General features: G+C 41.9%; 2 protein-coding genes across 3 annotated transcripts; both read right to left on the reverse strand.

Moving 5' to 3' along the window:
- Positions 1 to 3582: 3582 nt before the first annotated feature.
- Positions 3583 to 20141, reverse strand: mmp15a (matrix metallopeptidase 15a). The gene is made up of 10 exons (XM_068722379.1): positions 19301 to 20141; positions 17174 to 17322; positions 15715 to 15837; positions 15304 to 15626; positions 14620 to 14781; positions 9586 to 10007; positions 9189 to 9327; positions 7771 to 7921; positions 7449 to 7564; positions 3583 to 6424 (listed from the first exon to the last, which is right to left on the reverse strand). Exons 1-10 carry the CDS (start codon positions 19418 to 19420, stop codon positions 5949 to 5951), a joined length of 2181 nt encoding a protein of 726 aa, XP_068578480.1. The 5' UTR covers positions 19421 to 20141; the 3' UTR covers positions 3583 to 5948.
- A 1186-nt stretch (positions 20142 to 21327) lies between these two features.
- Positions 21328 to 27399, reverse strand: zpd (zona pellucida glycoprotein d). Of its 2 annotated transcripts, XM_068723086.1 has the most exons (11): positions 24489 to 27399; positions 24178 to 24355; positions 23968 to 24019; positions 23779 to 23886; positions 22962 to 23170; positions 22677 to 22831; positions 22294 to 22408; positions 22089 to 22216; positions 21801 to 21984; positions 21535 to 21640; positions 21328 to 21449 (listed from the first exon to the last, which is right to left on the reverse strand). In XM_068723086.1, exons 2-11 carry the CDS (start codon positions 24196 to 24198, stop codon positions 21328 to 21330), a joined length of 1200 nt encoding a protein of 399 aa, XP_068579187.1. In that variant the 5' UTR covers positions 24199 to 24355; positions 24489 to 27399. The 2 variants fall into 2 exon arrangements, with proteins under 2 accessions (XP_068579187.1, XP_068579186.1); XM_068723085.1 differs by having other exon boundaries at positions 24178 to 27399.
- Positions 27400 to 27608: the final 209 nt, after the last annotated feature.

Genomic DNA, 27608 nt, shown 5'->3' on the forward strand with positions numbered 1-27608 from the left:
TGAACCTGCAAGATTTCCTGCTAACTGACCACAGCAGACAGGTCGAGGGCAACCAGGACGGCTGTCGGAGAAAAAACGTTTCACATAGCATCACCAGCTAATTCCCCAGGGCAACAAGTGAGGTCTATGTCATAGATCCAATGTATGCCATGAGCCAAGAAGACTAACAACCAAAAGGAGGCCAGAAAGACCTAAATAAAAATCTATGCTTCTGTCAGTCCACTACACACCTTATTTTATATACAATGAATTTAGAAAACCAACCCAAAATGTCACAGTGACTTCTCTGCAATAATCCATCGCTTTATTCTTGGATCTAAACTAGATTTGTACGTGTCTGTTGCAGCTAAATGTGCACTCTAGACACGGTGCTCCATCATAGAGGGGAAAAAAGTGATGGCCTGGGGAGAAGTTTCACAGCTCTCAGGAGTTATCACACGTTTCAGCTGTGGGATTGGTTTTCTATCTGGAATCTGTTCACAGAAAACCCAAAGCTTTTTTTAACAAAGAAAGTTTGAGATGTTGTTGCGATCACAGTGTGTGACACACTGTCCCAATCAGCAAAGATCAGCGGGGCCTCTTCTCTGGCATAATCCCAAATTTGTTGCATTGGATTAAATACTGCAGCTCTGTCCCCCAACTAATCTACAGCCTTCTTCGCTGCTTAAGGCCTGGATCAACTCCTGACATACGTCCTCTTCACACCGGATCATTCTCGGTCATCAAAAGAGCATAAATCAGTGGAAGACACCCCATGGATATTAATCCTTGCCCATGGACTGTGTCTTTAATTTAGGATAGATTTGTGCATTTAACCCTCTGTCCTCAGATAAAACTCGGCAGTACAGACTTTGACAAAAGCAAATCAGAAGCTGTAAGACAACATCTAATCACATGAACATTTATGATCATATAAACTCTCAGCAACTTCACCAAGACACGGGCCATCACAGCAAGCAGCTCAAATCAGCAGTCAGGTATTCATTTCACCACCCAAGTAATCCATCTGTTCTCTGTACAGAATGACAAAGACTTGCCTGTCTTACCTGCGTGTCTACAGGTGGTTCTGCATGCCGGTGGCGTAGAGATCCAGAGTGCGGCACAGCCAGCACAGGTCTGCTGGGATTTCCACAGTGGCTGCCTGGGGCTAACTGGATTACCCAGCACAACCTGAAGGTCAAGGCACAATCCCGGACTGTGAGCCATCGCAGATTAACAGCAGAGAAACGTATCGTCAGGACATCATCCCTGTAACCTATAAACTGTTGTCACCCCCCACCACAACGGAATAACAGCCACAAGCAACAAGTGCTGACTAACATAAGCACAGACTGTTGGGATTCGAGATAGAAAGCGAACCCTTTTCATCCAGTTGCAGTCCACGACCCGTGTGTTTTCATCTGGATCATGTTTTGTAGTTTGTAATCAACACGTTACATTCAGTTTTTCTACCAAAAAAACAGTTTGGGATGTATAATGTCTCAAAGAGGAGATAACTTGTTTTACTATATACACAGAGCACTTGGTACAGAACACCATGTCATCTGCGTTCCCTATCATCTCCCATCCCTTCCTGATTATACTTTTATCCCCAGCAACTGACGCAGGGCCACTTGCCAACTGAGCAGCAATGAGCTACATAAACCTTTTGACTAAATAGCAGTCCGGAGGAGACAGTTAGAGGAAGGTAAAGCTTATTAGAAAGGCTCAGGGTCTGACCAGGGCTCTGATGCTTTACTTCCTCTCTTGTCCCCACAGCCCTATGAAGACCGCCGCCCTATCAGACAAGGCTACACAGAGCTTTTCTTCTATTTTTGAAAATGTAGCCAACCGTGTCTCCAATATGGCGTCAGACATTTAACAGCAGGTGAAAAGTCACTAAGTCCAATTAACATTACTATCGTACTGTGCGTACACTTTTGAGGTAGTTTACCTGAGTAATGTTATTTCAGTCTCCACTACAATACCAAGGGATTTAAAAAAAAAAAAAAAATGGAATGAGCTCAGGTGTTTCCACTCTGCTGATGACCCTCTACCACGCCCACCTCCACCTGCAGGGGAAGCAGCCACACAAACGGAGTAACAGGCAGACAGGACAGAGAGGGTTCTCACACTAACACAACAGCGACGACGCTAACGTGCGCTTGTTTAACGGGTATACACTGTTAACCGGTTTAGTGTGTTAGCATGCTAACATTTTCCTAATTTGCGTTAGCTCTAAAAACAAGTTACATCAGAGGCAGATTAAAGATAGTTTTTTACCTGATGATGACACCAGATTGAAAGTTAAGGAATCAACTACAAAATGCAATTTTAATCAATCCAAATCCCATCAAAATAAGGAGTACAAATCAAGATAAAGTTGGAGAGGATGGGGATGAATGGCATGATGCTTTGATAATAATTAACGGATCCAGGACTGCCCTCATTAACTGACTGTCTGGTAAACAGGACATGACACATTTGAGGTCAAAGGTAGAACTGTAACCGTGAAAGAATAGCTGCTTTGATGGAAAGGTTTATGGGGTTCCAAACAAACAACCTGTGTAAGCATCAGTCAGGGTAAATTATACATGTGGACACACGTTTGACAGACAGACAGGTAAAGATCCCATTATCAGCTCAGCAGGGGATAAGCTGGGAGAGCAGGTCGATGACACAGACCCTTGGCCCATGACTGGAATATGGCAGCGCCTATGGGCACCACCATAGCGGCCTCAATCCTAATTAGACGTCTGGATAAGACAGGATGTTATTGTTACGGGCCAGGGGCAGTTTGAACACAGACTCATGGGAAAGGAAGAGAGTTAAGGTAAATGTGTGGAAACCGAACAACTGTTTCTAATTCTGGGGAAACTTCTCAGGAAACCAAAGTTGTTACTTTGAACTGCAATGGTGTCAGGAGAGAGAATTGCCATCAAGAAAGAAAGAAAAACAGAGAGAATAGACGAAAGAGAAAGCAGATGCAGAAGTAAAGCTGTAGTGGATGATCTGTGATGGAAGCTAATCCTGATTACCTCTGACATAAAGACATTCAGGAAGGTGCTGTCTAACATACACACACACACACACACACACACACACACATACACACACACACACACACACACACACACATACACACACACACACACACACACACACACACACACACACACACACACACACACACACACACACTCACATACATTATAGCTGTTTTTTGGTGGGATATGTACTCGGATTCTTTACTATTTCTCTATTAAATATATTAACTGTTTTTAAAAACTATTGAAATGATAAGTAGCATTTAATGGAAATTGCTTAACAAGTACAATTAACTCCAAAATTGTACCGATGTGCAGTGGTTAATTAAGTAAGTGTGCATTCCAGCACTGCATCTGTGTACACAGACATGTTTTTGTATGAGCTTTAACTTTAGTTTATCATCATTGTGTGTGTATATTGTGCTTAACATTTTAGAAGCAACCCTCCCCTCTTGTGGCCAATAGTAGAATTAACTCCTTGAACTTGACATTTGCACTTCTGATTATAGGTGTGCAGTTACAATAACATGAAGCCAAAAACTGCAGCAAAGAAGACTTGTGTTGCTTTTACCTGTAAGTTTTATTGTGAAAACTGTAACGTACTCTACACAGGAGTGCACAGGCCTTACAGAACATGCCCTGCATGCATCAACTTCGTGATAATCTAATAATGTTCTTACAGAAAACCTGAACAAAAACAAAATTTACAAAACTACAAGTAATAAGAATTAAAAAAAGGAAAGAAACACATTTTTAAAAATGTTCCCTCGTGCTATTTATAGTAAAAAAAAACAAATGCCGCCCCATTATTCACAGAAAAAAGGCACAATACTGGCAAAAAGAAACTATAGGCACAATGTAAAGACACAAGTAAAAGGTAATGATTAGCATGACAATAGTGGCTTTACACCGACACAAGCAAGGTATAGACAGACAGGTAGATAAAGGGAGACTCGATGAACACTTTCTGCAGATGTTTCTGTACATTAAGTATAAATGCTTGAGCTAACTTTCCAGGAGAGTGGAGAAGAAAATGAATACATCTGGGAGAGCATTAGTGTGGTATGGCATACAGCAATGAGACAAAACAAAACGGACTCAAAATGAAAAAAGAAAAGAAAAATTGGACAGAAGGATAGATAAGGGAGGGAGCAGGGGGTCGCAGAGGAAGTCATCTACAGCTCATGACAACAAACCGAGCAAAAACAAGAAGACTTGAAAAGGAGGCGTGGACTTAGTGTCCCAATCTAGGTCAGGAGGTGCAACGCCAGCGCTGTTCCTCCCAGAGATCCTTCCTCCCTCTTTCCCTTGCTCCTCCTTTTCCAGAGAAAACTGGCAAGGACATTTTGGCAGAGGCCTCACTCTCCACCTCCTCAATCTGTGCCTCCCCCGGTTTATTTCTTTCCCTCGTCATCTCATTCTCTCTCATTTCCCCTTTCTCCCCACCATTATATTTTATACCTCCTTCTTTTTGCATTTTCCCCAACTCCCCTCTCTCTCCTCTCCTCATGCCACTAATAAATCAGCAGCATGTGGGCTTAATGGAAACCAGACCCTGGCCCATTCCTCTCTGGCCTGCAGGCTTCTCCCATGTTCACTTAATTTGCTTCAACGCTATTTAGCCTTAGCATGAACAACAGAAGAGGAGATACAGAAAGACGGATACTGCTGCTATGATTTTACTCTTGACAGGTAGAGCTGAGATGGATATAATTTGTAAAGTACCACAGCACTTTTCAAATCTTCTCGTTAAGTGTGAATAAATCCTCCCTTGTTGTATTTTAGCCAAGCCCTGGCACTAGGCGTATATCAATGCGTCTCCACTGGGATTGTGTTTTAGTGGTGTAGTCAGGTCAGTTATCGAGGCCGTGGTGGGAGGAGGGGAGGCTGGAGCCCTTGTGTCTGTGTGCAAAAACTATGTGCCTTTGTTTGGGTGGTCTCTATGTCTTGTGTGCGCGTGTGTGTCTGCATATGTGGACATGCATGCACAAATGAGTGCAGTTAGAGGTTTTTTGGAGATCATGTGCTGTTGGTGTGTGTGTGTGTGTGTGTGTGTGTGTGTGTGTGTGTGTGTGTGTGTGTGTGAGAGAGGGCAGACATAATGGGCTCAGTGGGAGACGGGCGGTCATGGACGCACACAGCTGTCTGACATTCCTGCTCTGGTCGGAGGACGTGCTTCTTCTGCTAGTGTCAGTGGGTTTAATAAGCATAAAAACACAGACAGACACACACGTATTTGCAGTGAAGCAACCTCAGCAAAACAAAGACGATAAAAAACAGAATCAAAAGTGCAAATTATCTGTTCTAAACTAAGAAAAATGTCGAGATTGGTTGAGGCATCGTAGTCAAGCATATGGAAGACTTGTTCATATGAATGCATGTATTTGTATAGCTAATTGTATAGCCTTAAGTACTCATGTTTGTGTGTATGTGTGCTTCTGTGTAATTTATGTGCATTATTGACTTGATCTGCATTTATACTACAAATAAATCACTGGTCCCTCCTCTGTACAATTAGAATTAATAGAAACGGACCTTCCTAGTGTGTCATGTGTCTTCTACAGTACACATCTGGTGGCTGACACATTTATGTAAGCTGTGATGGAACAAACGTGATTTTTTTTTTTTTTTTTAAAGAAATAGAAGTACCCTTTCAGACATTTGGAAGGCACAAAGGAGAAAAACTTCAAGAGCCAGTAGAAGGAAACTTACACTGCAGCTCCACGGGCACCTATTTTACCACGTATGCATTATTTCACATGAGCGATAAAAGTTCTCACAATGAATGGGGCCCAAAACGGTGACTCATCCTCTGCTTTCTTAGACTTAAGTACTGCGTCAGACCCATAAGTACAAATTTTGACGCCTGTAACGACTGTACCAAATGATGAATACCCGCTCTCTCGCTTCTCATTCTGTGCCTCACACCCAGTCCTGCAACGAACGTTTGCAGTGCACCAAGGCCCTCGGGGTCTCTTTGTTCTGTAGAGTCCTGAGGATGGTGTAGATTAGGACGAGGATGCACAGGATCAGGACCAGAGGAACAATCACCATGATCAGGGTCATGATCTTTGATTCATTGTCGGCCACCGTCACGACCACGTTCACCTCTTTGTCCTCGTCCTCTGTGCCGTCAGGCTGAGAGGACGTGTCTTCCTCCGGGTTCTTGTCTTTGTCTCGGCCCCCGTCTGGCTCTTTGTGCTCGTCTTTGCCTCGGTCTGAAGGGTCGACTGGTTTGTATTTTGGTTCCTGCTCAGTGTCTGTATCGGGCTTAGGGTCGGGGGCTCCCATACAGCCCATGAAATCCTTCAGGATGGAGCGAGGGTAGCCTTTCTCTGCTTCTGTCTTGCGGTTGTCAAACCTCCAGTAATTGGTGCCTTTGTAGAAGTAGGTGTAAGCTGCATGAGAGGAAAATAAAAGAGAATGAACTTATTCAACTAATGTAAAATGGATTATGATGTAAATCTACTGTAGAATATGTACAGTGTTGATATTTGGTGTCTCGGCTCTGAACTTGTCACTGAGTGACAGTAAGGAAAGTCTACAGGTGGGGCTTTTGAAATGACACAAAAACATGAGATTTAGATGACACCTTTAGACAGAGTCAGACTAGCCGTTTCCCTTCGTTTCCAGTCTTTATGCTAAGCTTGGCATCTCCTGCCTGTAGCTTGTACAGACATGAGAGTGATATCAATGTTCTCATCTACCCCTCGGCAAGAAAGCAAAAATGTGTATTTTCCGAGATGTCAAACTGTGACTTCAGAGCTTTTGGAGAAGTAGTGTTAGGCTAAATGCCTAAACACATCAAATATTGTCTCATTACTTTACCATTTGTCTTGACAGGGTAAATATAAGTAACATTTTTGAGTGAACAAAAAGCAGACATGGGTATGTTTCGTTAGGGACCAGTTAAGTATAATACCAGACTATACCTAAAATGTAGTAATAGGAAACTATACAGAGCATAAACCAATGGCATGCATTAAGATTTGACAATGGGATGCAAAAAGAAATACAAACACTCCTCTTGGTCTTCTTAGGCTACATTTAGCAGAGACATTCTGGGTGGAGATGAGATCTGACTGTTACAGAGTGCATTTAGAGCAGCTCTGCCGCAAATCTAATTTCCAAAAGGAAGGACGGGCCAACCCTCAAACCTCTCATTTCTCCCTTCATCTCCTCACCCTTCTTTCTGCTCTGCTTGCTGCAGCCTAAAATGTAATTTTTTCCCTCTCTGTCTCTTACACACCCAATTTCACCCCTCTGACCTTTCCCTCTTTTTCTCCCTCACTCACTCAAGTTATTCCCCTGCTGTCAACACTGTATGTACAGTGTTTGGTGTCTGATGTGATTCTCATAACAGAAGCTGTTTCTTTCCTCCAAATAAAGGCAGTATTTGCTTAGTTGAAAGTCATTATTTACCGCCGTCATCGCTGAGGAAGGCTCCCTTGGGTGATGGAGGGATCCTGCCCCATCTGTTGATTGGCTTGGGGAAGTCACGGTCTGTAGTGCGGGTCTCCTCGCTGTATCGCCAGTATCTGCACTCAGACAGTAAGGTGTATTAAGACAAATAGAGATTCATACAGTGTTCAAAGCCCTTTTTAGATATCGAGAGTAATACAAAGTTGTAGCGGGGAAGGTGACAAAAAGTCGTCTTCTAATCATTGTCTTAATTCCTCACGTTATCATTAAATGTGTTCAAATCATGTTGCATGCATGTGTGTGTGTCTGTGATATAGTGTACCTGTCTCCACTGAAGAAGTATGTGTATCCGTTGGGCTCCCACCAGATTGCTGTGTCAATCTTGTGTGCAGGAACTCCTTGTCCGTACTCATGTAAGGGCTGCGGGTATCCCGGCAGCACATCAGCCTCCCTGAACACCCAGTATCTATCATCTGCAGGGGTAAAAGGATAGAGTTGCAATGTTTGTTACCTGGCTACGACAGGGGAAAGAGAGATGAAAAGGAGAGAGAAAAAAGCAAATGGAGCGAAAGCAATGGCTAAAACTACTGGGGGTTTACTCACTCCAGAAGAGGAGCAGTAAGGACAGGCAAGGTAGAAATGGTTGGCATAATACTTATTTTCCTAATGAAATGAATTGGTGCACACTGCACACCTGTTTTTACTACTGTTTACTACAGTAGTTCATTTCTTTTGGACATATATGGGCAACATTTCTGCAGGGATTTGATGCATAACGATCCAAAATTCTTTGGAGAAGAGGCAACAATGTCTCAAAATCAGCTTGTGCAGCTTTCCTTAAACCTCTGAAGAACGTGACAAAAAAAAAAGAAGGAATAATGACAACATCAGAAATCAACACTTACAAGAATCATCTATGAGCGATTCGGTTAAGAGAAAAACTCCCTAAAAAAAATACCTCTAACAGGGAATAAAAAAGAATCTGTGATCAAAAGCCCAAAAAATCCTGAAAAGCATGACAAATCACCCGACGGCCTGATTGTAAAAGTGAAAGCTCTGTGGCTGTGGACATCTGGAGCAGTGCGCTGGGAAGGCTGATGCAATCCGCCACCTCTCTCATGAATCCTTTTGGGGCTCAGCTGGAGCGAAAGACTCATACTGGGCCTGCAACAGCCGCCACGCTGCACAGGCCTCATTCAACCAGATGCAAACACTAAAATACAAATGTCAACTCTGTGATGCAGTTATGCACACATGCAAAAAGGCACACAGACTCCATCTGCAGTCATATTGGCCAAATGTTTCACCAGAAAAAAACAATTTTCTTCATCACTTAACTTATTTAGAGTTATATTTCTGTGTGTTTTTCTGCCAAATACCGAGAGTTATAGCTGTGCTGAATTATTAACATGTCCTCGTAAGTCATATTGTATGGAGGGGAAAAAATGCTGAGTTTGCGCTGTTTCCTTTTAGTCTGCTGGTTCAAATGAAAGCACAGAATTGTGTCTCACTCCCCAATTCATGTTTATAGAAAACAAACTCTAGTTGGCTTCAGCTCTGCGTCGGGGTAAAGTGGCTGAAAACATTGCGGAAACTAACAAGCCATAAGCACTTCTCTTAACCAAAGTGCTGAGCCATTAAAAAACTCAGCATGGTCTGCTAAGAAGGTTTTGACGTAACATGTGGATGCTGGGTTTGCAAAGTGACAGGTTTTGTTGGTATTTAACAGCTTTGGCATACCTTTAAAGAAGACAAATTTGCCATCGTGGCGCTCGTAGGCGGCGTCGATGTCACTAGGCAGGCCGTTCCAGAAGACAGATATCGGCATCGGGTAATTATCCAAGACCCGGTTCCTCCGCACGCGCCAGAACCAGCGACCCTGTACAAGCAAAATAATCTTGTTATTTTTCATCAGAATGACTTATTGTTTACTTCTGCTTGCATGACGGGAATGTTGTTTTGACTCTGAGCAGGGTTGTGCAAGTTTATAGATTTCTACAAATCCTTTCAAGTAGGTCAGGGGTGTTAAAAACACCAGTGACATGATCCTTGACCCACAACATGTGGGGAATTTGAGTGAAAGCAAACCCTTGAAATAAACACACACACACATGATCAATAATTCTTTACTTCTCACCTTGAAAACAAACATCTCCCCCCTCAACATGGTCACTGTATCAAAGTCCCCGTCACAGATATCGGGGGCCTGGTGGTCCGGCAGCTTGGGAGGTCGGGGAGGGGCAGGGGGCCGAGGAGGAGGCGGAGGAGGGGGGACATCTTTTCTTACGTGCGGGGTGACAGGTTCCGGCTCAGGCTGTGAGTCGGTGGGGGTGGATGTGGGGAGGACAGGAGGTGAGGTAGGGCTGGGACTCGGCCCTGGGGGCGCTGGGGGATTTGGGCCGCCGTCGGTCGGGTCGGGTGATTCGGGTGGGGGGACGCTGGGAGATGTGGAGGTGGGTTCATCTTCAGGAGGAGAAGGGGAGGTGGGGGAGTCATCTTTGGGTTTGTCGTCAATGACCGGAGGAGAAGTCGGTGGAGCATCTCCGAGGAGAGGGGGGCCTGAGAATGAAAAGATGGAAAGCCTCGGCTCAGAAACGTCTACAGTTAAAATGCTATGTTTTTCCCCTTTCATATATTTACCTAAAATGCAAAAACAACTTCCTGAAAGGAAATAATTCACCCAGCCTGTCTGTGTGGCAATATACCTCAATCATGTATTTTATACTCTGCTCCATTATCCTCACAATGTCCTCTCCATCTCTATCCCTCCTTCGCACAAAGGAAACCTAATTTTCCATTATGTGGAGCGGCTATAAGCTCACTTGATTGACTGCGACTGTGCTGCTGCTCTTTGGAAAAACCAACCTTGCTGGTTGCTAAGAGAGGAAAACACACAGATACAGCCAGTTATGTAACACGTACGGACAGCTGATGGGCCTGAAGACGTATTGAGTTACACTGAGCCAAAAATACTGCTCGGAATAAATGAGGGCTGATGTTGGCCAGTGACTCAGCTATCGGAGTGTGGAGAAATTCAGCATCTGTAGCATTTTAATCTGCAATAGAATGTATAGACTGAAGTCATTTTTTTTTTCTCTTAAAGCAGCAATAGAGGCAACAAGGCAGTCTGTAAATTATGTTACAGCATTCAAGGTACTTCTTGTGGTCATTTTTGAATTCATGTTTTCTTATGGACTTTTTTAAATTTGATTGATTCTGTGTCTCATTTTCCTTTCACACATAATTAATTATTCATTAGTGTACAATATACTGTATTTTAGAGCTTTGGAAAGATCACTAGCTCATGAACGACTTCTTAGTTGGCTACTTTCATCACAGCACCAGAAAGAGCTGTTACCTTTTCAAAATGAATGCCTCCGTACATTGGCAGGCAGTTCTGTTGATGTTACAGCTTTTAGCCATGTTTTGGTCTCTACCAACTCCTGAGGGAAATATCTATCTCTGTAGCTACTAAATGCTCCACGGTGTTCAACAGCTACTTTGTTTTTAGGATTAGATGAGATAAGATGCTGTATTGTAATTCCACGTTAAACACGCTTTGAAGAGTATTTGGTTTTGTAGGAATCCACTCCACTTTGCAGCACAAATCAATTTTAAAAATAAATATATATAGAAAAAAAATGAAATATTCATAGTCATACACTTTACATACATGGCACATGAAATTATATTAAAAAAGAACATTGACAGGATTGCATTAGCAACTGTTTAGCAGCCTTTTTGTCCATGTGCATATAGCTCTGAGCCTGCCTGAGGGAAGGCTGATAAACAGGAGGGCTGCCCCTACTTAGTCTATTTGTTGACAAATCGGTTGTTTTGGTCTTAGTCAACTAATATTTATTTAGTCAATTCAAGAGTGTTAGTTGACTACGAATGTCTTTGGTTGAGGACAGCCCTCGTAAACAGGGGATGTCGGAGTGTGAGGGATCTCTCACGACGTTAGAGGCCGTTTTAACCATCCACTGCAGGTCCTTACTGTGTGCTGTATGTTAGGATACTCTCGATGGTGTTTTCTACTGTTTGGTGCTGTGCAGGTAGTTGGTTGTTAAAGCTACAGTTGTGATCAAAAGTTTACATACACTTGTAAAGAACATAATGTCATGGCTCTCTTGAGTTTCCAGTTATTTCTACAACTCTGATTTTTCTCTGATAGAGTGATTGGAACAGATACTTCTTTGTCACAAAAAACATTCATGAAGTTTGGTTCTTTCATGACTTTATTATGGGTTAACAGAAAAAGTGACAAAATCTGCTGGGTCAAAAATATACATACAGCAACATGAATTAGCAATTTTGGTGACTTAGAAAGTTGTGTCAATGAAATGAGCTTCATAGCATGGCCTCTTAACTTCTTGTGAGTGATTATGAGTGACTACAGCTGGTGACTTCTCTGAGGCCATTTAAATAGGGCTCATTGGATACAAACACCCACAAACGCTACAATGGGAAAGTCAAAGGAGCTCAGCATGGATCTGAAAAAGCGAATCATTGACTTGAACAAGTCAGGAAAGTCACTTGGAGCCATTTCAAAGCAGCTGCAGGTCCACAAGAGCAACAGTGCAAACAATTGTTTGTAAGTATAAAGTGCATGGCACTGTTTTGTCACTGCCACGATCAGGAAGAAAACGCAAGCTATCACCTGCTGCTGAGAGAAAATTGGTCAGGAGGGTGAAGAGTCAACCGAGAACCACCAAAAAGCAGATCTGCCAAGAATTAGAAGCTGCTGGAACACAGGTGTCAGTGTCCACAGTCAAGCGTGTTTTGCATCTCCATGGACTGAGAGGCTGCCGTGCAAGAAGGAAGCCCTTGCTCCAAAAGCGGCACCTTAAGGCTCGACTGAAGTTTGCTGCTGATCACATGGACAAAGATAAGACCTTCTGGAGGAAAGTTCTGTGGTCAGACGAAACAAAAATCGAGCTGTTTGGCCACAATGCCCAGCAATATGTTTGGAGGAGAAAAGGTGAGGCCTTTAACCCCAAGAACACCATGCCTACCGTCAAGCACGGTGGTGGTAGTATTATGCTGTGGGGCTGTTTTGCTGCCAATGGAACTGGTGCTTTACAGAGAGTAAATGGGATAATGAAGAAGGAGGATTACCTTCAAATTCTTCAAGATAACCTAAAATCATCAGCCCGAAGGTTGGGTCTTGGGCGCAGTTGGGTGTTCCAACAGGACAATGACCCCAAACACACATCAAAAGTGGTAATGGAATGGCTAAATCAGGCTAGAATTAGGGTTTTAGAATGGTCTTCCCAAAGTCCTGACTTAAAATCCCATTGAGAACATGTGGACAATGCTGAAGAAACAAGTCTATGTCAGAAAGCCATCAAATTTAACTGAACTGCACCAATTCTGTCAAGAGGAGTGGTCAAAGATTCAACGAGAAGCTTGCCAGAAGCTTGTGGATGGCTACCAAAAGCGCCTAATTGAAGTGAAAATGGCCAAGGGACATGTAACCAAATATTAGCACTGCTGTATGTATATTTTTGACCCAGCAGATTTGATCACTTTTTCTGTTAACCCATAATAAAGTCATGACAGAACCAAACTTCATGAATGTTTTTTGTGACAAAGAAGTATCTGTTCCAATCACTCTATCAGAGAAAAATCAGAGTTGTAGAAATAACTGGAAACTCAAGAGAGCCATGACATTATGTTCTTTACAAGTGTATGTAAACTTTTGACCACAACTGTAGTTGGCTGAAAACAACTGCTTACTATGGTTGAAAAAGAAAATCGAAAAATAAAATCAAAACAAGGTGCTGAAATAGGCAAAAATGCTGTGTACAGCATTAGCTTGCATGTTAATATACAAATATTGATAACCACAGCTTTAAAGTAAAGTTAAAATAATGAAGAGCAAAAGAGTTTTGGTTTTACCATCTTTATGGTATCTTTATTGTTAAATCATTTTAAATCTTCCCTTTTGTGAAATCAAGACACCAACTTACAACATTTGTGTCTTAAAATATCAAGTATTTAAATACTTAGAATTACTTATATATTATTTCACAAGTTGGTTTGTATATAACTGACAACCTTTTACTGTTGAGAGTCTGTCTCTCACCTAAATGGTTAAGGCAAACAAACCTCTACAAAGGAACTCAATGTTTATTCCTACCAACAACGTGGATGCTGTGTTAGTCTCTATTTAAACCCTTCAGATCTTTTTCCTCATCCAATGCAGAGCGTTTCTCTGGAACAGTCATTTAGATCTGTTTGATTAAAGGAATTACTGTGTAATTTCAGTCAAAACATTTACATTTCAGTATTTACAGCAGCGAGATTATTCACATCTAGTTTCTAAAAACTCTAGTTTACTCTGGTGCAGATGTCTAGCGTAGGTGGCTCAACAGGCTAATTTATTTATTTATTTGTATCTGTTATGTCATATCAGAGATGTGACAACACAATGAGCGGTAATGAAATGCATGAAAATAAACATGTTTTTGTCTGAAGCCAAATAAATCATAAATCAGTCGATGAGTGTAAACAAGGTCTGTAATGAATCTACGTCTGCAGTTTAAGACACAAATGAGTGTTTGGGCCTGTAATTACATCTCTTATAACAGGGCCACAGCAGAGAGAGACCAGCAACTACATACAGTCCACCAATACACACATGAGCTTACTCTAGCCAACATGCACACACACACACACACACACACACACACACACACACACACACACACACACACACACACAAAGATGCCATCTGTCAATTAACAATGGCGTCTATTCACCCAGGGAAAGCATGAGAACATCATAACGGCATGCTTGATATGCTGTTCTGAGCGAGGTTTCCCAAATGTATGCGTGCGGTTGGCACAAAGCTTCTTTACAAGGCTTCTTTGTTTCATTTGACGAGTGTCCAGATGTGATAGTCTGATATAACATCGAATTACAGCGGACATTCTGCACTTCAACCTCAGTGATTTTACACATGTTCTTTGTGTCCCTGCAGGTTGAGTTAGCTGTCTTTCAGTATTATGTCTTTAAGAAATGAGACAAGTATCTTTGCAATGGCTGACGTAGAATAGTAAATCAATGGACTCACTGGGTCTCAAGTTGTTTAGTCCAAATTCTGCTGGTGGTGGCTTTAAATGTAGTTAAATATAGTGTTTTAAACGGTAGAGTGCGTGCTTCTTACCGTATATGTACTGTATTCCTCTGATGTCATCCTCATGTAGCGTGAAGTTGTGTGTGTGAATCCACTGGTAGAAAGGAGCCATTATGGCACTGGGGTTATCCGAGTGCTCCAGACCCAGAGCATGACCGAGTTCATGGACCGCAACCAGGAAGAGGTCTATACCTGCAGTGGCACACACACATAGTGTGGACACATTTGTCAAAAATATTTGTGTAAACTAACACGCAACAAAGGAATGTTACAGTAATGAATAGAATACATAGAATATGATACGTTGTAATTTATATTAACAATACATGTTAATTGGAGTTGAGCTGTACACGACAGCTATTAATACTTACTAGATTAAATAGAACATAAATGAACCAAAGAGGTATCACGTCTCATCAATCCATGTTGCTGTAAAAAATTTCGGAAACTCACAATATGACCTGTTGCACCAAGCTGAAGAAAACATTCAAATTAAATGTAGCTAATACATTATTCTAATGAGCTAATCAGTTGGTTAGACTGTATTATTATGGCATCGCAGCAAGTAATTGACATGCACCCAGTGAACCCTTCAGGTTGCAGCCCAGTTGACCAGGACAGACAAGACCACAGATGACCAGCTCATGGTCAGAGAGATTATGCCGCTACCAGAAAGTCACAGGTTCAATTCCCACAGGAAATCAGCACACCAACCTTTTGGGTTTTGGTTTTCCAGCGTCCAAGGCTCGTCAGCATCAAAGTGTGTATCCCCACCGATTCCCGGTCCGGGGTAGTAGGCGTGGGCCAGCGACCCTCCCTCGCCATCAAACAAAGACATGTCACCATGGAAACCAGAGGCAAACAGCAACAGGATGTCAGCAAGCTCTGCCTGGCTGCTGTTGATGCTGATGTTGTTTTCAGCAGGTAACTCCTCAAAGGTGAGCGGCGTGACCCGCCTCCACGCGTCAAAGGCCTTGCGGATCGCATCGTACGTCCGCTCCTCGCCCAGCGAGGAGGGGATTTGCTGGTTCATAATACTGGAGCCAGAAGAAAAAGCAAGTTAGAGTTGGTGTGTTAAACATTCTGCTTTGCTGTTTTCTTTTTATACATTTCAATGCTATAAACCTGTAAGTGATGTGGTCTTTGCTCCACTGCTGTCCAGTGAGAGCGTAGCGTTTCTTCCTCGCGCCATCATCCATCTCCTCCGCTTTTCTGTCTGGGAGGCCACAGCGAGGCCGACGCATGGCCCTATACACACACACACAAACACACACATACACACACACACAAACACACACACACACACACACACACACACACACACACACACACACACACACACACACACACACACACACCACATTACAAACTGTTCGCTGCAAAAAGCGACTGCAGCATTTCCTCAGTTCTACAAAATGCAGCTGGCACAGGTAGCCATATTCTTATGGACATCAGCTCAATCTGTATTTTAGTCCTTTTTCAGGACTTGTCTCTGAAAACTGAAAATGTTAAAAGGACTAAACATCAAGTGACAAACTCAGTTTGTTGTGTTTAAGGAATGTTTCGACATTTATGGGGAATCCACTTGTTACATGTTTTGTTGAGCATTAAATTACAAGATGCATACAATTGTCATATCTGTCGGCCTGTTCTAAATATGAGGCTCCAGCCAGTAGCCCGTTAGCTTAGCTTAACACGAAGGCTGGAGAGAAGGGGAAACAGCCAGCATCACTCTGTCAAAGGAAAAAGAAATCTGCAAACGCATGTTTTTCACACTTCAGTTTTTTGCACAGATTAAACAGATATTATGTGTTTCTTTGTGAGGTGCTAGTAGGCAGATTTTGTATCATTTGCGCAAAACCTATAAAATAGCTGTTTCCTTTTTTTTTCCAGTCTTTATGCTAAGCTAACCTGCCGTTACACAGTGGGATGAATATTCTCATCTAACGCTCTAACAAAGCGTATTTCCCAAACTGTCAAAGTCCTCCTTTAAGACCGTGTGATTTTTCCATCAACCTTACATACAGTGTCCACTCTGAGAGCAAAGGTCTAATAATACCATGAATCTAGTTCACAGTTGAATGTGAGGATATGACACAATAGCCTGACTCGCCTCATTAGCCAAGATGTGATATAAGCAAAATGAAACTATAATCCAAACCTTCTGGGCATAAAAAGTTATTACAAGCTGGCACTGTTTCAGGAGCCCCTGGTAATACGAACACATTAATCTGACAATGTTATTATGTGATGGGGAAAAGCTCAGTGCTCTGAAACAAATTGCTTCACGATGCTTGGTTTGTTGAGTTGAGGTTTATTTCCCAGAATTCTCAGATGACAAATTGAAATTTGTGGCAATTCCAAGTATACCATAGAACGCATAGAAAATGAGAAATGTAATTTTAAAAAAAATGCAAATGAATGTAACAAAAAAAAAAATCATACATGCTGTAAAACATCCCTCAATATCCCTGGATTCAGTTTGTGGTGACTGCACACGAATGTTAAGTGGTGTTGCATGTTTTTGAGACCAACATCCTGCAGAAAAAAAAACCCCATCGCTACAGAACAATAAAAGGCTTACACAACAGTAGCAGGGTCCATCTCTCCAGTCACTTCTAGGCCATAGAAGCGCTGCATGTCGCTGATGGCTTTGGACAGAATCTGAGCCGACTGCATGGTGGACATCTGACTGCTCGCCTGAGACAGGTAGCCGAACTTACGAAGCCATGCCTGTGAGGACAAAGCGAGGAGTCAGTTTTGCATAGTCTAGCATGGGAAAAGTTGCTAAACACGTGTCTGTTTTTGTGTGTGTGTTGCATGGTGTATTAAGACGTATGACAGCTACAACTGTTGTGCTAATCCACTGTCTAATGACAGGAGAGAGCATCTGAGGAGTTAAAAGAAAAGAGAAAGAAGAGATAGAAACCAGATGGCTTCCATTAACATTACGACATTCCTGCTCTCTCATTCCTCTCGCCTTCTCTTGACTGACAGCCAAGGTGAGGAGAGGAGACTAGAGGAAGAACTGGAAACAGGAGGACTAAAAAGGACAATGATTGAACTGTATGTCACTAATGTAGCACACAAGGTAAACACAAAACTCTGCATGTGTGTCCTTCAAATGATGGTAAAAGGCTGAAAGTCTAATGACACATGTTGGATTTCCCCTCTTTGTTTCGTGTTTGCTGCCAGTGAGGTTGAGCGTACAGAGCCACGTAGCCAGGGAAACAGGACGGTGGCTCCAGGGGGGGAGAAACCTCTGTGAAGTTTTGAGTTTGGCCCTTTAAGAAGCTTCAAGAGCAGAGCTCAAAAACAACACTGCAGGCCCTCTCACACAGCTGGATCATGGGACTCACACGTTCATGCATGTACAGGATGAACACAGGCCCGGAGCAAAACGCACACACGCAACACACAACCCCATCATGCGTGCACACACGGCAGAGAAAATCCTTCAGAGACCATTTCTGCATAGCATGACAAGTCTCAACCAATGTAACATTGGAGTGGGCTTGTTCACATGCGGGGACAGGAAAGAAGAGCAGCAAAGCCTCTGGAGGAAATAGCTAAAAATCATTGTTGGGCTATTCTGACATCTCTATATTTATCCCAATATGGCAAATATAGAAAAATGACATTATGTATCAAAACTGAATAAGATCTTCACATGTCAATAATAAAAAAAGACGTATTTTGTTATTTTGACAATTTGCTCAGAATAATGGTAAGTCCTCTATTAAGCATTTATCATCAGGGCATAGACACTTAACATACTATAATGTAGTTGTATGTAGATATAAGGACTTTTAAAAAATGTTTATTAATGCAACAACCAAAACTTCCATCCATCTGTAACTGGTCTATAAACAGTTTGTGAATGGTTGATAGCACAGTTTTTAATAAAATTCTATGATATTCACATGAACCGATCCTTACCGTGTGTTATAAAGCATTAATTAACTCTTTATACACATGTACATACATTCACATTAACAAACACCTAAAATGTCCTTATTTCTGCTAAAAACTATGTTTCAGTGTTAAAAACAATGTTGTTAAAACTCTGCTTACGAATTCTGCTTGCGTGCAAGCGTGAATTCTGTTAAATGCAACATATTATCTTCAAAATGTGATTCCAACAAAAGTCAATCAACAATAATATTTCATTATTTTTCAACCCTACAGCTGAGTTTTAACTTGTACTACAATCACACTCCTATCACTAATTAGATGGCCGGACGGACAGACGGACAGACAGACAGACAGACAGACAGACAGACAGACAGACAGACAGACAGACAGATAGATAGATAGATAGATAGATAGATAGATAGATAGATAGATAGATAGATGGATGGATGGATGGATGGATGGATGGATGGATGGATGGATAGTGTTGCTCTCGTTCCATGTGTGTACCACATGTACTCTGATGTTATTTGGAAAAAGGTCAAAACGTCAAAGGACATCGCTGCAGTGCAACAGCCCACCTGATGCTTTGAGGTTTTACCAAAACAAACATGAAGCACTCATAACCTATGAAAAGCTATATTTCTGTACTACATTGCATACAGAATTTCCTCTATAGGAAAAATGATGGCATTTGTAAATGCATAAACTACTGACAAATACCAACAAAAAAAAGGAATATTTTGACCATCTACATGGTAAATGTGGTCTGTACCGGGACCCACAGACAGCACTGTACCTCAGCACTGAAGCCTTCTTCCTCCGGGACATCCGCCGCTGTGCTGCACAGGGTCAGGGAGAACAAGGACGACAGTGCGATGATCTGAGTCCAGGCTTGTTTGGATGCCATCTTCTTCATGATGTGCTGATTGTTGTTGTTGTTGTTGTTGTTGTTGTTGCGGAGTGATGACAGAAAACAACTTCCTCCAGCAGGCAGGAATACAGGACAAAATGCTTCTTCTTTCTTCTGCTCCTCTCACATTCAATCACAAACCTCCGCAACAAGTGGGCTATGTGCTCGTTTCTGGGGTTCGCTCAACAGAAGAAAAAAATATGTTACGCAAAGAGAGGTGCATTTACAAACCCTCGGGGGGAAAAAAACAACATGAATCAAGATGATACTAATCCATTCCCGGTTAAGGGCAGTCCGGTTTGTCCTGGGCCAGCAGCCTCATGGCTCATCCTAGTGTTCATGCAGCAGATCCTCTCGTGCAAACAGCTCAAACTGTAGCCGGCGGGCACATAAACTAGACCTTGCCCCTTTCCGACGTCCACAATGGCTGATCAGCAGCACAACGAGAAGTCTCCTGACACTTTGAGCAAACACGGGCTCGGCAGTTAGCAAACGAAAAGTGACTATGAAGTGAAGCGGTTTCTGAACTTGCTGCCAAATGTTGCGCACGACAAAAGAAAAGAAAAAAGAAAAATTTCGGAACTCAGTGCCAGCGATCAAATTTCACCTCCACTGTTTGGCACCATCAAAACGTCCTCGACTTTTATCTCGGAGCGGAAACGCGTTGTGTAAATATTAGTGAGACCGCCATCTAACAGCTGTGTGGTAGTCTATCTGATACAAGATCTGTAGCGGGTCTCAAGTGAAGAGAGGGCCCTCCTCCTCCGTCCTAACGCACCAGACCCACATCACGCGGCCACTGTGACATCTGCTGTTGTTACAGGAAACTACAGGCTGGTCCGCACGAGACGAACACGGAACAAGAAGAAAGTTTGTTTTTGATTGTTGCCATTGTACTTGACTCCAAGTAAAATGTTTCAGACAACTCGTTTAAACACGCGACATATGTCATATTGACTGGTCAGATCAGATGATGGCTCAGTGTAATGACGTCAGCTCAGGACAGTGAGGCAGAATGCGCAACAGCAGGGGACCAGAGGTCCAAACCCTGTTTGGAGTGCTGTGTAATGAATTTGGGATGCTTTTTAGGCTTTAGTTGGGGCGCGGTATATTAATGTGGGGTGCATTATTACCTAATAATTAAGGGCAAGTGCATTATTACCTAATAATTAAGGTCATGTATACTGTTGTATATATTCATGTATATTGTTGGTCTGCTGTCCTCATTAAGGTGGCTAGAACGAATAATTCATGACTTAGGAGAAATACAAATAAAAATTTTAAAGTGTTTACTTCCAGCATCGTCGTCTGACACACCTGCAGCTCTTCAACAATTCAGCTTTCCAGTGCCCAGGTTTTGCAGTAGCGCGTGTCAACTCGTGTCACACTCTGATGCAAATGGAGGGTGGAGTGATTGACGGCTCTATTTACACTGGTACCGCGGACCATCACGTTTCAATGACTCATGCACTTGTGACAGATTTGTAAATTGAAAAGCACAATTCAGTTTTCAGGAATTTCTATCACTTTCATTTGACGGTGTTTAATTTACACCAAGAGTAAAAATATTTTTTAGATCTGCAGTTAGTAATGAAACGGACTCATAAACCACGATCTTTGAATCGGTTTACATTCACTTACAACCCAAAATAAAATGTATCAAGTCAACATTGGAGCTTACTGAAGGCACTTAAATACATCTTAAGTGGTATTGTTACTTCTGACACAACTTGAACTTTTCTGTTGAAAGTTAAAGGTCACCTTGTTTCAACACCAAAACTTTAGTCACAACTAAAACTTGGATTATTAACCCTGCTATGACACGTGTTTAAGTTTTGATTTATCAGGACAGGAATAAAAAGATTGTTTTTTTTAAAGTTTTATTCAAGCTGCCAACAGCAGCAACATTGTAGTCAGTGCTCCCCAGTTTGTTTGAGCCTCCTGCTGCCTGCCTTGACCACAGTGAGGATGATGATGAGGAAGAAGCCCAAAGTCCAGACACCTGCCACAGGCAGCACCACCGTCGCCAGTATGCCTGAAACAAAACGCCACAGAGATCATTGTGGCATCGTACAGGGACAGAAGTAAATAGCAACAGTGATGGAGGAACAGGAGTTTACTGGATTGAGCTCTGTCTGGCATTTCAATCCTGATGGGTCCATACGATAGGAGGCCCAGAGAGGGGTCTGCTCGCACCGCTTCTCTCTTACTGATTGAATTACAGTTCTGTGAAGAAAGAAATAAAGACATGAAAGACTAAAGTGAGAAAGAACACTCAAGACAATAAATACTATGATACAGATCCTTCAGGCATTTTATGTTCATTTTTACAGCCTTTTCTTTGAGGCCTCTTAACACGAGTACAAAGTAAGATGAGCGAGCTCACAGGTTTGCAGGACCTGTGGTCTTCTGGCACGCACAGTTCAACAGTGCAGTGCAGATAGAGGTCGTGAGGTTCTGTTGTGAAGCGAAACATGTCGAAGCTGTAGCGAACGGTGGAACTTTCTCCGTTACGGCCAGACTGTTTGGCGCTCACGTTAAGAAAGGAGACGGTTTCGTCCTTCACGCACCTGCATAGAGAGATGGAAACGAGGAGTAGGACATGGGTTTAACTGGAGTTCAGAGTCAAAGAGGACAGAAGTGAGATGAGATGACGTTAGAGAGCTCTTCTGACCCGTTCAGAAGCAGAGTGTAAATGAATCCCTCCGTCATGTTCGGCTGGGGAGACTGCGTGGCCCAGCACTTATCAACCCGGAGCAGGAAGTAATCTGCAGGCTCTGTGACGGTCACCTCCACATACACCTGGACGCAGAAACACGGCGCAAATAGCGTCACCAAAACAGGATTGGTATGTGGATAGCTGATGAGCGTTTACCTACCGTGTCTCTGAGTTCAATGGTGGGGGCACTACTGTAGGCCTCAGAATAGGACTGGTCTGGGTACAACATCATCTGTATGTTGGCATCAAGTTCATTGACATGCATCACCATCTCACTGTACGTGTGCAGAGAAGAGGTGAGAAAAAAAAAAAAAAAAGGGTCCGTTCGGTGACTTTGAAATAACTAAATAATGTTTTCAGATTGCAGTGCAGGAGAACCAGGAGGCCATCAGGGGGTTCTCTGGTTTGGGACAAATTTGCCTGAAATGGTTAACGCACATGTTGAATCCTGTACGTATCCAGGGCTTTGCTAAAGTATAAATAAGACGGATTGGATCAGAAATAAATGACATTTAAGTCTTTTAATTCAACATCCTTCCTTACCTGGAAAGGTGGATGACTGGGAAAGGCAGGCTGACTGTTCTGATGGATGGATAGATGCATGTGTAGTCCAGTTTAATGACTGGATTTCTGATGATGTTTCCAATAATCTGAGGGTCTGACTGTAGACTCAGGGAATAGTAGATGTGATTTTTTTTCTGTAAGAAAGGGGGGAAACAACAACAAAAAAAAATGCACTATTTACAGGGATAACTGAATAACTCTTTTTACTCTTAACAGTGACAGATTTGAGCTTGGCATTGTACATAGATAATGCTCCAGTTGTACCGTCAGCGGCTTGCCTCCGCACATTTGATATTGGTCTTTAGATATCTTGGACATGTAGTACGGCACACCGTTGACGACGTCCCTCTGAGGACGGCAAGATTTGTTGGGCAAGTGCAGGGACTCCAGCGGCACGTTGTGAAACGTGAAGTAATCTTCTTTCGCTCTGATTGCTATGAAGTCCTTACTGCATATAACTTTGATCTGTGCATCTGTAAAAGAAAAAAAAATACATAAAAAGGAAACCAAGTACAAAAGACAAGTTACTGCTTGAGGTTCACAAGACACATGCTGCTACGCAAACACAGTAAACAGTGTACATATGGCATGAATGTGTTCATGTCATATGTACAAAGCAAACGTTAACATTTGCAGGCAATTGAACTACATGCTTAACAATCTGTTGAACCGTGTATGATGTAGTACTTCTCAGCCTGTGAGCTGCTGATGGGATCAAAGTTAGTTATTGGCTTATTTATCAGAGTTGGTGCCTCACTATAGGTAACAGAAAGTCCACATTACCAACTGGGGCAAAGAGTTGGAAAGATGTGGGATTATGCCAGTAGTTGCATTGTGGGAAATGTAGGATGCAATGTTTTGAGAAAAAAAGAAAAAAAAAAAACCGCATGTCGATTTAGACCCATCTTTTTGCTGTAGGTGCAATACTTATTGCAGAGTTGTTTTTTCCTTGGAAAAGTAAATAGATTACATTTTCCACAATGCCTGTAACACAGAGCCCCCTTTGTGACAAATTAATACTTTTCAGACAGAGTGAATTATAAGAACACATCAAGTAAAAAGGAGTAAAAAATGTGCCCACCTCTGTCACATGTTTCCGCATAATATCCACTGGCACATTTGCATCTCTTTTGGTCTTCAGACAGAACACACCTCGTGCTGTTAGTGCAATGCTCCACACTGCAGATTCCTTTACAGTAGAGAAATAAATCGTTAATATTTTGAGAAGCTAAAACACATTCGACATTTTTATACAGGTAGACACTCTTACCCTCAACACGGAGGCGCGTGAAGTCGAAGAGAAGCACGAGGGCCGCGCCCAGCTGATGTGAAGAATGAACATTTCCACTTTAACCGTTAAATTATTGATTTTTACCTATAGCTAAGCTACATTAGCCTTCCGTCGGCTTAGCATTAGTACAACATTAGTTTTCTTACATGAAGGATGAATAATGCTCATCATATTTGTATCTGCACTCACCTTTAAGCAGTTTGGGATCATTGATGTACAGTTTTGCGTAACAATATAGTTAATATGACTCCTGTTTTTAAATGTGATAATGTTAGTCACACGGGACGCTCTCCTCCGTTCCCCTCGTTATCAACACCTGCTGCTCTTCAATCACGAACACCTGTCGGCTTTGGGTGTGGCGCTCGTGCTTTTTAACGCGATAAAAACAAGAGGAGATTATACGTTTTATTTATAATTGATTAACAATTTAATTTAATTAATGGGTGAATTCAAAATATCCAAGCTATTTCTAAAACAGAAAAATATATAGTAAAACTCACTGTCACTCACATCATGAGACTTTAATATTTATCTGTGAAAATGGAAAGAACATAAATTAACAGACTTTTGTAATGCAATGTTTAGTTTTGGTCTCTGGCCTCTTATTGACAAACTTAGTAGGATATCTAAGGAAAATGCCACACTTCTAACATTTTTACAAATGTCTATGACTATGAAACAAGTGGTCATGGACAAGATTGATCATGAAATAACATGGAGACAACATATTGACTATGTTAATGGTAAAATGTAATAGTCAATAGCAATATTGTATAAATCCAGAGATGCATATAATTTATTGTTCTCTTATATTTCCTTAATATCTTATTGTGTGGAGGTGCTACTATGATCACACAAATCCATTGTTTGTAAAATGCCATGATTAATGATTTGGTATATTATAAAATAATGCAAAAAATGTTCAGAGCTAAAACAAAGTCACTGCCAGACTTTGTACATTTTTTTCTCTCTCAATACACCAGTGTAAATATGATTTGAGAAAGTACATGTCATTTTCTTGAGGGTAGCTTAATTGATAAGAATGTAGGATAAGCATATATAAGCATTATGCGTCTGCCTATGCCTTTTCAGTCACATTGTATGCTAGATTGTATATAAGCTATATTGTATTGTGTGAGATGATTGAATAAAAACACCACTACTGTACCAGCAGGGGCCTTTCCAGCTTCTCACAAGTGAAGAGTTGTTGCGTTTTCTATTATAATGAATTAAATAGTTGGGTGTTTGGACGGTTGGTCGAATAGAACAAGTTCATTGACATTTTAACTATCAGTGAAAAGAGCCTGTAACTGTGTAGAGTTTAATTTATCAATCTGGAAGGAAGAAAAAAAAGCAAGATTTCTTTTAGTTTCCCTAAGTCATAACTAGCATGCAAATGTGATTTGGGGTGACTTTTAACATGAACATGTAATAAGTGATAGTCTCCTAAGTAGGCTACCCCCCGAACCTCTGCACTGTGCTGCCAGTGGTGAGTTCACTTCATAACCTGTATTTCTGCCTTGTTTCATCAACAACTTTATATAGAAACATAATGCCAAGTACCTCCACTAGATGTCACTATTGTCAGCACAAACCGGTTCAGTGCTTCAGTGGAAAGTTCACCCCATCACCACCTCTAGTATTTGAAATAGCTCTCCAATTAAACAGAACAATATAAAGCGTATAAAACTACAAATCAATACTTAACTGGATTGGGGAAATCTCTAAGATGTCTTCTTTTGGATTCCATATTTACTAAATGAAACCATATAAACACTAAAGGGGAGCTAGAGAAATATTTAGTGAGAGAAGGAATGGAAATCTTTTTTTTTTTTTTTAGTGTGAGCAGGTCAAAACAGTGAGGGGCCCAACAATGTGTTAAGAGAACGCCATAAGTGGGTCACTGTATTTCCAACAGTGCAAACTCGACACACCCGCAGGCCTCCCTCCATATTCTCAGACATCATCAGGCAGGCCTCCCTCCTATTTGGTAGCAGCAGACCATCTGTCTTCGAAGGACAGATCAGAGCCAGAATAAGTTGTTGATGGAGGAGGCCCCCGTGATTAATGAGGCAGGTTTAAATCAGATCTGGTGGCCTGGGATAATAACGTGTTGTATTTGTTTCTTGTCCATTAACGATGGCTCCCATCTCAAGTGGTCCTTCTCTGATGGATCATTCCAAGTAAAAGAGTAATAACATGGTCTACAAATATTCAGATGGGAAAGGATGTTTGCACAAAGGATGGAGAAACACAACTGCTTATGAACAACGACCAAAAAAAAGCTATTCTCTGTTCGGAAGCGTCCCATTAACCACAACAGAAGCATATGGTGATGAGGGGTTCTGTTCATACACCCCAAGACTCCACTGTCTGGCAGTGGCTTTCATTAGCATATCAAACATTTAAATGGATCCTCTGAAACTTCACAGCACACATTTTTGGCCTTGTTCTTACCCTGTACATTTGATCGTACTGATCATACATTGTAATTCATGATTTGTAGCTGTACATTATTTTATTGCGCTGTTACAAACTCAACTTCGCAAATAATCTGGACCCCAACAGCATCAGAACAAATCTACAGAGGAAATATTGGTAATGTTATTTATTTACAGAGCAAAGGGGTAAGAAAGATTTCACAGGTTTGTGGTTTACAACTGAATGTAGCTTGGTTCTGTCTCATCACGGAGAATGTATCTTCACATTATGTAATCAGTATGCATAAGTGGTTCTGATATCTGAGTGAATGCCAACGAGTCCAAATCACAATGTGGGAGGAAAAAAAAAAAAATCATGTTATGATTGGGTGAAAAGACTATAAAGTCAGCACAGCAGGTGTAATTATCAGAGCCTGCATAGCAAAACAAACATTTTAAAGTCCACTGAAATCACTTCCCCAGTTTTTTTTAAAAAAAAGCACCCGTAGCTGTGTGTGTGTCACACCACTGAACACAGGTTTGTCCTTGCATCCCTCAGCAGCGTCGTGCAGTCACTGTTCGTCTCGTCGGCAGTGATGCGGTGCCACCCTGGTGTTGTGAAATAGCCGGGTTATAGGAGGTGTCTGTCATCGGCCTGATTCACAACACCAGCTGCGGCACACACACCTGAGAGGCAGGTCTTCTGCTGCTGGATGTATAGAAACACAGAAACACACACAAGGCAGGTTGTACAAAAAAGTTTGTAGTTGAGGACAGCTATTTATAAGACAGGTGATTCTGCTGTTATTTATATGGCAGGTGATTTCCAGATTGTCTGGCATATTATTAAGTGTAGGAGGGGCACTGGTGTGTCTCTGCCTACAGCACTGGGAAGACAGCATGGATCCCATAGTACTTGGCTCAGCTTTGTCTCAACATCTCAGTACAGATACGTGGAGAAGCCAAGACAGAATGAGCCTCCATCTGTGTCCTCTCAGGCCAGACTGAAGGACAGAGACTGTGGGCCACCATTTTAACAGAGGAGATGATGGGTGATTGTTTTGGTCGGGTGAATGCGGTTGGTGGATTGCAAACCTCAACCGAAGTCAGTTTTTGCTGCTAAATGTCCTGGTAGGCTGTTGCTGGATGCATTCAGAGTGTTAGGTTGTTACTATGATGTTCTGGATGGCTGCTATGGCA

This window comes from Cebidichthys violaceus, unplaced genomic scaffold, assembly GCF_023349555.1.
Source record: "Cebidichthys violaceus isolate CVI_PGR_0920_01 unplaced genomic scaffold, fCebVio1.0.p SCAF_3, whole genome shotgun sequence".
Taxonomy (NCBI): domain Eukaryota; kingdom Metazoa; phylum Chordata; class Actinopteri; order Perciformes; family Stichaeidae; genus Cebidichthys; species Cebidichthys violaceus.